At 49.5% G+C, this 13,662-nt stretch overlaps 1 protein-coding gene across 1 annotated transcript; it reads left to right on the top strand.

The window, feature by feature from the left end:
• The first annotated feature begins 7,572 nt into the window (after nt 1-7,572).
• Nucleotides 7,573-9,224, top strand: LOC129487275 (large ribosomal subunit protein uL30-like). The gene is made up of 2 exons (XM_055287873.2): nt 7,573-8,253; nt 9,101-9,224. The coding sequence occupies exons 1-2, from the start codon at nt 7,588-7,590 to the stop codon at nt 9,176-9,178; spliced, it is 744 nt and encodes a 247-aa protein (XP_055143848.1). The 5' UTR covers nt 7,573-7,587; the 3' UTR covers nt 9,179-9,224.
• The last annotated feature ends 4,438 nt before the right edge of the window (nt 9,225-13,662 follow it).

Below are 13,662 nucleotides of genomic sequence, written 5' to 3'. Positions count from 1 at the left end.
TGAACATCTGTCCTATTAACTCTTAACTATTAGCTAAGATTGTTAAGTTTCAAATTAGGCTGTGCTGCATTCTCTTTGATGAAATGTCTGGGAAGCTGAGCTTGTGGAGGTTTGGGTGATAAGAAGCAAGAACCCAGAGAAAATCAACACCAACAGGAGATGAAGGTGGTGGTGTCCGTTTGGATTCCAAGGTACAAAAAGCTGTGCAGTGCCTAATAGGCACACACATCCCATTAGTAAGTCATTCATTGTAATCAAAAATGAAATTAGGCCGGACACGGTGGTTCATGCCTGTAATCCCCACACTTTGGGAGGCGGGTGGATCACTTGAGGCCAGGAGTTCAAGACCAGCCTGGCACAGTGAAACCCCATCTCTACCAAAAAATACAAAAATTAGCTGGGTGTGGTGGCATGTGCCTCTAGTCCCAACTACTTGGGAGGCTGAGGCAGGAGAATCGATTGAACCCGGGAGGTAGAGGTTACAGTGAGCTGAGATCACACCACTGCATTTTAGCCTGAGCAACAGAGTGAGCCCGTCTCAAAAAAAAAAAGAAAAGAAAATATTTTCTCAGTTTATGTGGCTTCTTTTCTCCAAAATAATATGACAAGCTACTAAGTTAGGGCAGAAATGCTTAAAAAGTTGTTTGAACCTAACTAACTAAAGAGGAGTTAGATATTTATTTTGGCCTAGGTGCACTAATAAAAGTTACTGAAACACTAAGATTGCTGTGAACAGAGAAAGTTTGGGGACCTCTGTTAAGCTCTTAGTTTAAAGACAAATTTGTCTTGAAGGACCAGGCACCAGGGCTTATACCTGCAATCCCAGCACTTTGAGAGGCCGAGGCAGAAGGATTGCTTGAGCCCAAGAATACAAGACCAGCCTGGGGAACAAAGCAAGATCCCATCTCTGCAAAAAAAATTTTGTTAGGCCGGGCGCGGTGGCTCACGCTTGTAATCCCAGCACTTTGGGAGGCCGAGGCGGGCGGATTACGAGGTCAGGAGATCGAGACCACGGTGAAACCCCGTCTCTACTAAAAAATACAAAAAATTAGCCGGGCGCGGTGGCGGGCGCCTGTAGTCCCAGCTACTCGGAGGCTGAGGCAGGAGAATGGCGTGAACCCGGGAGGCGGAGCTTGCAGTGAGCCGAGATTGCGCCACTGCACTCCAGCCCGGGCGACAGAGCGAGACTCTGTCTCAAAAAAAAAAAAAAAAAAAAAAAAAAATTTTGTTTTAAATTAGCTGGGCGTGGTGACACACCTGTGATCCCAGCTACTTGTGAAGCTGAGGCAGGAGGATCACTTGAACTCAGGAAGTTGAAGCTGCAGTGAGCCGTGTTCATGCCACTGCACACCAGCCTAGGCAACAGAGTGAAATTCCTGTCTCAAAAAAATAAAATGCCTTTCAGAGGGTTAAAAACATATACTCAGTTGGGCACGGTGGCTCCCTGCTGTAATCCCAGCACTTTGGGAGACGGAGACAGGGGATTGCTTAAGATCAGGAGTTCGAGATGAGCCTGGGCAACATGGTGAAACCCCCTCTCTACAAAAGATACAAAAATTAGCTGGGCGTGGTGGTGCACACCTGTAGTCCCAGCTACTCAGAAGTCTGAGGTGAGAGGATCGCTTGAGCCTGGGAGGCAGAGGTTGCGGTGAGCCGAGATCAACGCCACTGCACCCCAGCCTGGGTGACAAAGTGAGACCCTCTCTCAAGAAAGAAACATACACTCATCACCATCACTGGCAGCTGTAACAACAAATGGGTATTGACCACCCACTTCTGAGCTCTGAAGCAGCTCTTGTTGAATGGAATGCTTCTGAATTCTCGCACTTATTAAAGGAAATGCATTCAACAGAAAAGGCATCTAGTCAGATAGATGGCTTCTTAAGTGAACTGACTCAAATCATCCCCTAAATAACTCTTCTCTGTTATAAGAGGATACGCAAAGTTATTGTCACTTGAATGCTTTATATATATTACATTAATTATTTCATTTTGAGCTAAACTATGTGCATTTGAGATATAATATGGTATCTGAATATTTTATGGGTCACAAGTTACCCTGGCATAATCAAGTGGAGATGATTGGTCTACTTGTTTACAGAACTTAAAATTACATTTTATCGTTTCATGTTGTTAAGAGGTCAATCGTGATCATTTCTTTTCTTTATGATACACTGTTGGCCATGCATATTGTTTACTTGAGATCTAGCCCTTAGTCAGGATTAGAATCTAAATAATCTCCGCTGGCAGGTATATACCAACTTTTAATTGGCTTATATTCAGCAACAAGCTGAATATAATTTAACAGATATTGAAAAATTTGAATAATATTCATTTGGTAAAATTAGGCTAAAATTATAACGTTTTTCTTGGAAGATTCCAAGAAAATAAAAGCAGACTTACTTAAAAGTAGACATTTTCAGCCAGGTGCAGTGGCTCATGGCTGTAATCCCAGCACTTTGGGAGGCCAAGGCAGGCAGATCATGAGGTCAGGAGTTCAAGACCAGCCTCACGAACATAGTCAAACCCTGCCTCTACTAAAAATACAAAAACTAGCCGGGCATGATTGCGCATGCCTGTAATCCCAGCTACTACTCAGGAGGCTGAGGCAGGAGAATCGCTTGAACCCAGGAAGGGGAGGCTGCAGTGAGCCAAGATTGCGCCATTGCACTCCAGCCTGGGCGACAGAGCGAGAGCTGAGACCCCTCAGCTCTCAAAAAAAAAAAAAAAAAGTAGACATTTTATGATATTAAATAATTTGACAACCAGAGTGATCCTCAAACATTTGTAGGCTACAAATGATGTTATAGCACCAAATTCTAGAACCTCAGTTGTGGATTTAATAGTCCTTCTGGAGGAGATACACAGTGATATTCTAAGGAAAACCCTGCCTCTGCACACAGGCATCTCCTTGGCCTCTTACCTGAGAAGGCAAAAAGCCACTGGGACGGCCACATCAAAAACATGTCATTGCACAAGAGGCTACCAGTAAAAGTTAAGTTGCTGTTTTTGATTTCTGTTTAATTTTTTTAATGTTTTTAAGAGTCAGGGGTCGCGCTATGTTGCCCAGACTGGTCTCAAACTCCTGGGCTCAAGCAGTGCCCCCACCTTGGCCTCCCAAAGTGCTGGGATTACAGGCATGAGCCCACCATGTCCAACCAGTTTGTTATTTTGGTAGGCCCTGGGCAGTCCTACCTCAGTCTCTCCTGCCAGTCCCCCCTCCAGTCTCCTCAGTCCGTTCTCTGTATCCCCCTGCTATAGTCTGAATGTTGGTGTCCCCCCCAAAATTCCTGTGTCTCCCTAAGGAGACAGTGTTGGGAGGTGGGGCCTTTGGGAGGTGATTAGGCCATGGGGGTGGAGCCTTCATGAATGGGATTAGCGCCCTTATAAAAAGAGACACCAGGGAGGGTTTCCACCATGTGAGGACGCAGCAAAGAGGCATCGTCCATGGGCCAGTAAACAGCCCTCACCCGACACCAAGTGTGCCAGCACCCTTTTGTTTTGTTTTTGTTTTTGTTTTTGTAGACAGCCAGCACCTTTGATCATGGATTTCCTAGCCTCCAAAACTGTGAGAAATAAATATTGTTGTTGTTGTTGTTGTTGTTTTTGAGATGGAGTTTCACTCCTCGCCCAGGCTGGAGTGCAATGGTGCGATCTCGACTTGCTGCAACCTCAGCCTCCTGGGTTCAAGTGATTCTCCTGCTTCAGCCTTCCGAGTAGCTGAGATTCCAGGCATCCACCACCATGCCCAACTAATTTTTGTATTTTTTGTAGAGATAGGGTTTCACCATGTTGGCCAGGCTGACCTCGAACTCCTGACCTCAGGTGATCTGCCTGCCTCAGCCTCCCAAAGTGCTGGGATTACAGGCGTGAGCCACCGTGCCCAGCCAATATTTACTGTTTATAAGCCACCCAGTTGAAGGTATTTTGTTAGAGCAGCCTGAGCTGACGAGTCACCCCTTAGTCTCACCCTGCAGTCCCCCTCACGTTCCCCCCCTCAGTCCTCCTGAGTCCCCCCACAGACCCCTCAGCTCTTCCAGTGGCTGAGTCCTCTGCTGTATGAGCCTCCTATGCCATAAACAGCTGGAGCTACACTGGTCCCTGTCACACTGTGTCACCTGAGAGCCCTGACCCGTCCTGCCTGTAGAAGGGTTGCCAAAATCCCTGTAACCTGCAGTCACTAATCATAATGAACAGTGACACTCGAGGGGCCTGTGTTTGTCCTCACCTCAGGCTGGTGAGCTCCGCTCCAGTCATGAGGAGCCCAAAGCCTCATAGGGGAAGTTTCTTGCCTAAAGCCTCCCTCAAGTAGGGTCAGAGCCGGGCCTGTCCTGCTCCCAGTATCTTCAGGACAGGGCTGGGCATGAGAGCTGTGGAGGATGCGCCATCATCTGGTGCTGCCTGTTCCCTTAGAAGTCCTTGGTTGTGATGTCATCTGATCCCTTCTATGCACCACTTTGACCTGGAGAGCAGATGGCCATTTTTTGGCTGGAGTGACCTTGAGAGCACCAGAAAGGAGGAGTGGTGGGTAAGCCTGGTGGCCTGCTATGTGACAAGGTCTCAAGCAGCCACATCCCTCGGACAGCAGCATCTTTCCTCTGCTTGGAAAGGACCCAGAGAGCAGGGATAAGAGTATAGTTCCTCAGATGCTGGTGGCTTGGCACCCTGAGACACAGGCATTCTATGTTGGCATCCACTGAAGGACCTGCGTGGTCTTTGGGGCATTGTGTGGCACTAGCTGCCAGGCCATGAGGTCACTCATGTCTAAATTGTCTCTCTCTCTTCTGATCCAAGCCCCACTCCAGTCAGCCTTGAAGGGCTTGACCCCTCCCTGTGTAGTCAGCGGGGCCCTTTCTCACTGTCCTCTCCCACTGTGGTCATGTCTCTGAACTTTGGTCCATGATACATAAAAACACATTAGCCCTTTTCTACTCTTGAGAGCTTGATTTCTCATCTCGCTATGAGTAAAGAGAGTCACTTTGAAACTCAAACTGAGCAGTGTCTTCTTGGCCCAGGCTGCGTCCTTCCCTCAGAGAATGAGACTCAAGCTCCCTGCCTAGCCCTAGTGGTGGAAGAGCTAGGGGAAGTGAAAGAAGTACTCAGGGGCAATAACAAGGGGAATATTGACATGTGGTTTCACTACCACTGGGTGCAGTCATACTCCAGGTCCACCTGCCCAAGAGCAGGCCCAGGTCACCCTGATTCCATTTTGAATTGTATTGAAATTCCTCAAGTACCCACTGACTGGATGTGGAAGACATCAGTTGCTTTCTCCTACCCAGCCTCCCTCCTATTCATAACACACACTGACTTTTCATAATGGAAGATCTCCTACCCCATTCTCACCCTCTGTCCAAGTGCCTCTGTGGGACTGACTTGGGGATGGGACCACATGACCAGATCTGACCAGTGACAGCCTTCTGCAGGACTTAGGCTGGAACCATGGAGAAAAAGACCAGTTCCCCCTCGGAGATGGTGGGTCCCAGCAGGCCCCAGGAGGAGGACCTGCAGAGCACAGCGCAATCCCAACTGAACTAGGAATGGGGAATGAGGGGCTGCTGGCTTCCTACAGGGCTCATGATGTCTGTCACACTGCCTTCTCAAGAGTTTCATTAGAAAACCAACTGTCCTGTTAACATACTACCTTTCAGCCCTCCCACTCCCACCACCAAGCTAGGTGAAGAAGCTGTGAACAGTAGTCACCATATTCAATAGTATTATAGCTGTGAAACGGCCAGAAAACAAAACCAATGCCAAAGAAAACAGAGCTAACGGAGGGTGGGAGGGAGACAGGTTCCTGATGACATGGTTTGAGGACCTGAATCCTGCTGTACCTGAAGCCATGCTATCTCAGGACATCCTAGTGACAACAAACTTCCTTTTTTCATAAACCAGTTTGTGTTAGGTTTCTATCACTTGCAACTGAAAGAGACCTAACGGATGTGCAGATTGCTGTTTGCCTTTTTTTTCTTGTTTGTTTTCTTTCTTTTTATTGATTGTTAATTTATTTCTCTGCTGAAGTCTATGTGTGGAAAATTTACAAAAGAACCTTAAAGAAAAAATAATTCCACCACTGAGAAGTGACATTCTGGTGAACTTCATTCTTGACTTTTTTTTTTCTTGATCATTAGATTATACCGTAGACACAATTCTGTATCAACTTTTTTTCTCTTGACATTTTAAAACAGGCTCTTCTCTACATTATTCAAAACTAGTTGTAGTTCTGGAGGGAAGGGCACATGCTTCACATTAACAGTTAACAGAGGGCTACTGGACCAGACAAGGGGTTGAGGGGCGGTCTCACTGTGTTCCTCACATTGTACTTTTGTCTGGTGTGAAGGTCACACAGTGGGCCTGGAAGGCTTTTCTAAATTTAAAAACAATTTTGAAAATTTCTTGTAAACATTGTGATATCTACCAAGTGGTTATACTGTAAGTGACTTGCCTGCTTCCTGATGATCGAGCATTTGGCTTGTCTCTAAATTTTTACTCTTATCAATCAATAATGTTAGGCCAGGCACAGTGGCTCACACCTGTAATCCCAGCTACTCTGGAGGCTGAGGGGGGAGGATGGCTTGAGCCCAAAAGGTCAAGGCTACAGTGGGCCCAGATCATGCCACTGCACTCCAGCCTGGCAACAGAGCCAGACCCTATCTCAATAAAATAATAAAATAATAATAAAATAATAATAATAATAATAATAATAATGCTGTTATGGACACCTTCAGGTTTAGTGCCTCCCTCAGCAGTTCTTTTTTTTTCTTTCTTTTTTTTTTTTTTGAGACGGAGTCTACTCTGTCGCCCAGGCTGAAGTGCAGTGGTCCAATCTCGGTTCACTGCAACCTCCACCTCCCAGATTCAAGCGATTCTCCTGCCTCAGCCTCCAGAGTAGCTGAGATTACAGGTGCACGCCATGCCCAGATAATGTTTGTATTTTTAGTAGAGATGGGGTCTCACCAGGTTGGCCAGACTTGTCTTGAACTCCTGACCTCAAGTGATCTGCCCACTTCAGCCTCCCAAAGTGCTGGGATTACAGGCGTGAGCCACCTTGCCCGGCCTTTCCTCAGCAGGTTTCCTGGCAGTGGAACTTCTAGATCAAAAGTATGTGCGCATATTTTTGGATCTTGATATACAGGATCAAAATGTTTTCCAGAAAGGTTTATGCCAGTTTCCATGTTTTACTGTCCCCCCAGCTAGAAATGCCAGTTACCTCCTCAGCCAAGGGCATGCCTGTCCCCCGTGCTGGGCTGACACTGACACAGAGCGCTGTCAGCACAGGGCCCAGGCTGCCTGCAGCCATAGGAGGATGAGGCCCATGTGGGGTTCCAAGAGCCAGACTGTGGAACAAATTCTCAAAGGAATCCTTCTCCATCATCTGCTTAGTTCAGCAAACATTTCCCCAGCCCTGGTGAGGGTCCTTGTGCAAGATCAGCTTTTATTGGACACTAATGTCCTTCAATACGTTAATAGCTCTCTGTGAAAAAATTCAGGTCAAATAAATTGAGAGCGAACTGCATGCTAAACTTTCCTCTTGGAAACTCAGTACCCTTTGTATTTAGAATTCCCGCTCTTTTTCTGGCTGGAACCATGGAGGGTGTAGAAGAGAAGAAGGAGGTTCCTGCTGTGCCAGAAACCCTTAAGAAAAAGCGAAGGAATTTCACAGAGCTGAAGATCAAGTGCCTGAGAAAGAAATTTGCCCAAAAGATGCTTCGAAAGGCAAGGAGGAAGCTTATCTATGAAAAAGCAAAACACTATAGGCAGATGTACAGAACTGAATTTCGAATGGCGAGGATGGCAAGAAAAGCTGGCAACTTCTATGTACCTGCAGAACCCAAATTGGCATTTGTCATCAGAATCAGAGGTATCAGTGGCGTGAGCCCAAAGTTTCGAAAGGTGTTGCAGCTTCTTCGCCTTCGTCAAATCTTCAATGGAACCTTTGTGAAGCTCAACAAGGCTTCGATTAACATACTGAGGATTGTAGAGCCATATATTGCATGGGGGTACCCCAATCTGAAGTCAGTAAATGAACTAATCTACAAGTGTGGTTATGGCAAAATCAATAAGAAGCGAATTGCTTTGACAGATAACGCTTTGATTGCTCGATCTCTTGGTAAATACGGCATCATCTGCATGGAGGATCTGATTCATGAGATCTATACTGTTGGAAAACGCTTCAAAGAGGCAAATAACTTCCTGTGGCCCTTCAAATTGTCCTCTCCACGAGGTGGAATGAAGAAAAAGACCACCCATTTTGTGAGGAGCGCCTCTGCCCGGCCACCCATCGTCTGGAAAGTGAGGAGCGCCTCTGCCCGGCTGCCCCATCTGGGAAGTGAGGAGTGCCTCTGCCTGGCCACCCATCGTCTGGGAGGTGAGGAGCGCCTCTGCCCGGCCACCCATTGTCTGGGAAGTGGGGAGCGCCTCTGCCCGACCACCCATCGTCTGGGAAGTGAGGAGCGCCTCTGCCCGGCCACCTATCGTCTGGGAAGAAGTGAGGAGCGTCTCTGCCTGGCCGCCCCGTCTGGGAAGTGAGGAGCCCCTCTGCCCGGCCGCCCCGTGTCTGGGTAGAAGTGAGGAGCTCCTCTGCCTGGCCGCTCCGTCTGGGAGGTCTACCACGGAGGCTAGAAGCAATGTAGGGGCTGGACGTGGTGGCTCACGCCTGTGGTCCCGGCCCTCTGGGGGGCGAGGCGGGTTGATCACTTCGGGCTAGGAGTTCGAGACCAGTCTGGCCAACTTGGCGAAACATGAAGAATACAACAGACAAACCAACCAACCAACCAACTCAATGACAACAAAACAGGTCTACCCTGGAGTCATACTCTAATTTTTTCTATTTTCCTCCCTTTCTGATCCTTTATCCCACTTTCTTTTTCTTCCTCTTCCTTCTCCCTCTTCTTTGTCAAATAGAGGATTGAGTTATTATCACTGATCCATATAAAGTCCCTCTCTCATTTATTTTAACTCCCACCCCCATTTCTATTCCCCGACTTCCCATGTGCAACCTTCCTAATATGTTTGATACGCATCTTTTTGTTTGTATGTATTTTTAGAAAATGTTTATTGTTTTTGTATGCAAAAAAAATTAAAAAAAAAAAAAAAAAAGACCACCCATTTTGTAGAAGGTGGAGATGCTGGCAATAGGGAGGACCAGATCAACAGGCTTATTAGAAGAATGAACTAAGGTGTCTACCATGATTATTTTTCTAAGCTGGTTGGTTAATAAACAGTACCTGCTCTCAAAAAAAAAAAAAAAAAGAATTCCCTGGGCACTGCCTAGTGCCCAGTGAATTCTACAGAAAGAGAACCTTTCTCTTTTGTTTTTTTGTTTGTTTTGTTTTAAGACAGAGTTTTGCTTTATCACCCAGGCCAGAATGCAGTGGTGCAGTGGTTCACTGCAGCCTCGACCTGCCAAGCTCAAGCTATCCTCCCACCTCAGCCTTCTATGTAGCTGGGACTATAGGTGCGTGCACCACCACTCCTAATTTTTAATTTTTTTTTTTTTTTTTTTTTTTGAGACGGAGTCTCGCTCTGTCGCCCAGGCTGGAGTGCAGTGGCGCAATCTCTGCTCACTGCAAGCTCCGCCTCCCGGGTTCACGCCGTTCTCCTGCCTCAGCCTCTCCGAGTAGCTGGGACTACAGGCGCCCGCCACCACGCCCGGCTAATTTTTTGTATTTTTAGTAGAGACGGGGTTTCACCGTGGTCTCGATCTCCTGACCTCGTGATCCGCCCGCCTCGGCCTCCCAAAGTGCTGGGATTACAAGCGTGAGCCACCGCGCCCGGCTCTAATTTTTAAATTTTTTGTAGAGACAGGGTTTCACTGTGTTTTCCAGGCTGGGGCTAGTCTCAAACTCTATAGCTCAAGTGATCCTCCCACCTCAGCCTCCCAAAGTGCTGGGATTACAGGCACGAGCCACCATGTCCTGCCAGAAAATCCTTTTAGCATTGCTTAACCTAGCATTTCTCCAGATGGGATGGAGCCACCTCCCCTTTCTCAGGTACACCTTGGGACAGAGACACAACTGGGAGGTTCCAGGCTGCATGAAGATGGGATCTCACACCTTATCCAGGAGCCTCCCAGGGCCATCGAGTCACTTCAATGAGTGTGTCCGGCTGTGAGGCCCGATGGGAACACTGGGAGGTCAGCAGTCCAGAGATCACTGTGGGCTGGAGAACAGGGGATTAGAGGCTTCACACAGAGGACGCCAGGTGGGCAGCTGAGATGACTCCAGCCATCCCCCCACCTGGCTGGAATGGTTCAAGCAGGACTCAGATCCTGCTGAGAGACTGACCATGATATCACAGCCTCTTCTGAGGCTGACTCACCTCTCTGTATTCCTCCCAATCTGGAAACCACACCAGAAAAGGCATCCCCACACCTCTGTCCCCCACCAACAAGCTGTCTTGGTTCATGGAGGCCTAGTTGGCCCTGGAGACTGGAGCCTGAAGCCTTGCATTCTCCCTGTTTAGTTGGGAGTCTTTCAGGTACAGATGACAGAAAACCCAACCTGAACTAGACTAAACCGGGAGGAAATTTCCTGGCTTGTGTAACTGAATACTGCACATGGCTGGACTGAAGTGCTCAAGCAATGTCATCAGAATTGAGGTTCCTCTGCCTCTTGGCTCAGTTCTGCTTCTCACTGAGTAGTCTGCAGCCTCATCTTCTCAGCCTCTTAAGTTCAAATCCCTGAGGGACAAAACCAAAAGTTTCTTCCCTTTCCGGCAACCCCCCAACAACAACAACAACAACAACAAAATCCCAGAACTCCTTCTGATTGGATGACTTGGGTCATGTGCCAACTGTGAACCAACCAATGCAGCCAGGGCACCTCAGGCCACTGATTGGCCAGGACCAAGTCACATGTTCTGCCCTGGGGCTAGTCTGAGTGTGGGAGGGGGGAAGTTCAGAAGGAAAGCTATGGCCTGGTGGCTCACGCCTGTAATCCCAGCTACTCGGGAGGCTGAAGCAGACGAATCGCTTGAACCCGGGAGGCAGAGGTTGCAGTGAGCCGAGATCACGCCACTGCCCTCCAGCCTGGGCGACAGAGCTAGACTCCGTCTAAAAGAAAAAAAAAGCTGGACATTGCTTCAGGGCATTACTGCCAAGAAAAGGGTGAAGGAGGCCGGGCGCGGTGGCTCACGCTTGTAATCCCAGCACTTTGGGAGGCCGAGGCTGGTGGATCATGAGGTCAGGAGATCGAGACCACGGTGAAACCCCGTCTCTACTAAAAATACAAAAAATTAGCTGGGCGTGGTGGCGGGCGCCTGTAGCCCCAGCTACTCGGAGAGGCTGAGGCAGTAGAATGGCGTGAACCCGGGAGGCGGAGCTTGCAGTGAGCAGAGATCGCGCCACCGCACTCCAGCCTGGGCGACAGAGCGAGACTCTGTCTCAAAAAAAAAGAGAAAAGGGTGAAGGAATGGCTGCTGGTGGCAAAAACAATAGATGTCCCCTGGGACCTTATGGAATCCACCAGCAGCTCCTTTCAGTAAGAGATCTGCTCCCTGCCCAGAGCCTCACAGTGGGGTCCCCACATGGGCGCATGTAAAATGAGGTTGCTTCAAGTGACCACCTGGTACTTCTTGTTGCTGTGGGTGACAGCCTTCACAGAGAGCGCATGGAGGCACACCATCGATCCTCGGCTGTGCTGAGGACTTCATGGAATCCACACTAGTCACTGGCTGCTAGGCCTTCTCTGCAAACAACGCATGTGTCATTCACCCAGTATATAAATAGGGTCAGTGTGCCAGACGTCCTTAAAATGTTTCAGCCATGTTTCCTAATCTGTGCTTCCTGCACCTCTCTGAGCTCAGGCCGGACCCATGAGCATAGGCTGAGGTATCCCTAGAGGAAGAGCTCAGAGCACAGCTCTACCCCATTCCCTGGCTGGCTCTGCCCATGCCTCCACGGGCTTGGGGTACAGGGAGGATAAGCAGCGACATTGCAAAACTGACCACACTTGCATCAAGGAGATGGGCTGCTGGGCAGACAGGTTGGGCATAGCGGGGGGCCAGGCCGGTGAGGCCCAGCCAGACTGAAGCAGGCCCCAAATAACACGGGGCCCAGGGATTCCACCCTCATGAAGCAGCTCCCACCAGGAGGGGACCACGCAGCAGCCAGGGCCCTGAGGCAGTCAGGGCTGGCCTGTATCTAGGACACAGGCATCCAACCCGCAGAGGTGGCTTGGTAGAGGCAGGCTAGGCAGCAGGGCCCTGGAGGGACTGAGATCTGGGAGGAGTTATGAAGGGCCAGAGGCTGATTATCCTGACCCCAGGGCTTGTGATAGCAGTAGAGGAGAAGCAGTACTGGATCCTGGGACTGTGTAGCTGACAGCCAAGAGAGAGCCAGGAAGTAGAGCTGGGAGCCCCTGACTCCCCGCCCCCCATTCTAGTGACTGAGTCATTCTAGTCGTTCTAGTGAATGCCCCTCATTCAAACTCTCCTAGTTTGCACTCAAGACAGCAGTCCCAGTGAGGATGTGTTGGGTCCAGTGAGGGTGTGTGGAGACCAGTGAAGGTGCGCGAAGTCCAGTAAGGGAGGGTGGAGTCCCAGTGAGGGAGTATGGAGTCCAGTGAGGGAGTGTGGAATCCAGTGAGGGAGTGTGGAGTCCATTGAGGGAGTGTGGAGTCCAGTGAGGGAGCGTGGAGTCCGGTGAGGGTGTGTGGAGTCCAGTGAGGCTGTGTACAGTCCTACACGAGGGCCCGCATTTTCTGTGTGATGTACTTGGCGCTGGAGATAACTCAGGAACAGGCCCACCCCGAGAGGGCACTGTACACACCAAGCATGTGAACAGAGCGTGGCAGGAGCACCTGTGGCCACAGGGAAGCCCCAGACCGTGGAAGAGTGGACCCCTGCGTCCAGCTTTGGTTCCACATAAAGGACTCAGTCCTTGGGAGGGGTCATCAGTTGCCCAGAAGGAAGGTCTGGGAAATGACCACTGACTGTCACATCTGACTGGGGTTCCAGCAACAGAGAGGGAGAAAGGTCTTGTTGTGGGGGGTCAGGGTGGTGGAGGGTGACCGACGTTGCCAACTTGGGACCAGGGCCCACTGAAGGGTCTTTCCTGGACTGAACAGAATCCAGCGGCACGCTTTACAGTTCTCTGTGTCCACCAGGGGGCACCCCATTCCTTGCTAATCTTTTAACCTGGGCTCCAGTGGGAGGCCATTTGGGGACTTTGGGAGTGGTATCAAGGTGACTCTGGGCCCTGAGGCATATCCTCAGGCAGCGGTTAATTGTGTGCTAGGCTCAGGACTAGGGGTAAGTGTGTTCTGCTAAAGCAGCAAATGCTGTTCCAGGCCAAACCTTTGGTGGGATGAGGCAGCTCAGACAGCAGAGGCAGTAAGCTCTGCTGATGTGGGTGTCTCAGGGGGACCCTAGCAAGGCAGCCCTGGGCCCTGGCTCATGCCTCATCCTATTGTTCCCATTTTGCAGAGGAAGGGATTGAGACCCACAAGGTTCAGTTACTTGCCTCATGCTAACATGGCTGCCATGTCTGTGTGCGGACCAGGGCACAGCTTCTCCCCTTTCAGGGGGACTTGAAGTAGTGGTTCTGAGCGGGACTGCAGCCTGAGGGAGCTGGGTTAGACCTGCTCTCAGCTCCAAGCGCTACCTGCCCTGTGTGGCCTTCCTTCACGGCCTTCGCCTGCATTCCTGCCTTAGAGACACCCT

Source organism: Symphalangus syndactylus, chromosome 8 (assembly GCF_028878055.3).
Source record: "Symphalangus syndactylus isolate Jambi chromosome 8, NHGRI_mSymSyn1-v2.1_pri, whole genome shotgun sequence".
Lineage (NCBI taxonomy): Eukaryota > Metazoa > Chordata > Mammalia > Primates > Hylobatidae > Symphalangus > Symphalangus syndactylus.
The sequence above is the reverse complement of the archived record's forward strand: the minus strand, read 5'-3'. Positions and strand labels throughout refer to the sequence as shown.

Excerpts from the sequence above, each read along its gene's own strand:
- LOC129487275 (XM_055287873.2), top strand. The coding sequence starts at position 7,588 with ATGGAGGGTGTAGAAGAGAAGAAGGAGGTTCCTGCTGTGCCAGAAACC. Across the intron at positions 8,254-9,100 it reads AGAAAAAGACCACCCATTTT|ACCACCCATTTTGTAGAAGG; the intron begins GTGAGGAGCGCC and ends AAAAAAAAAAAG.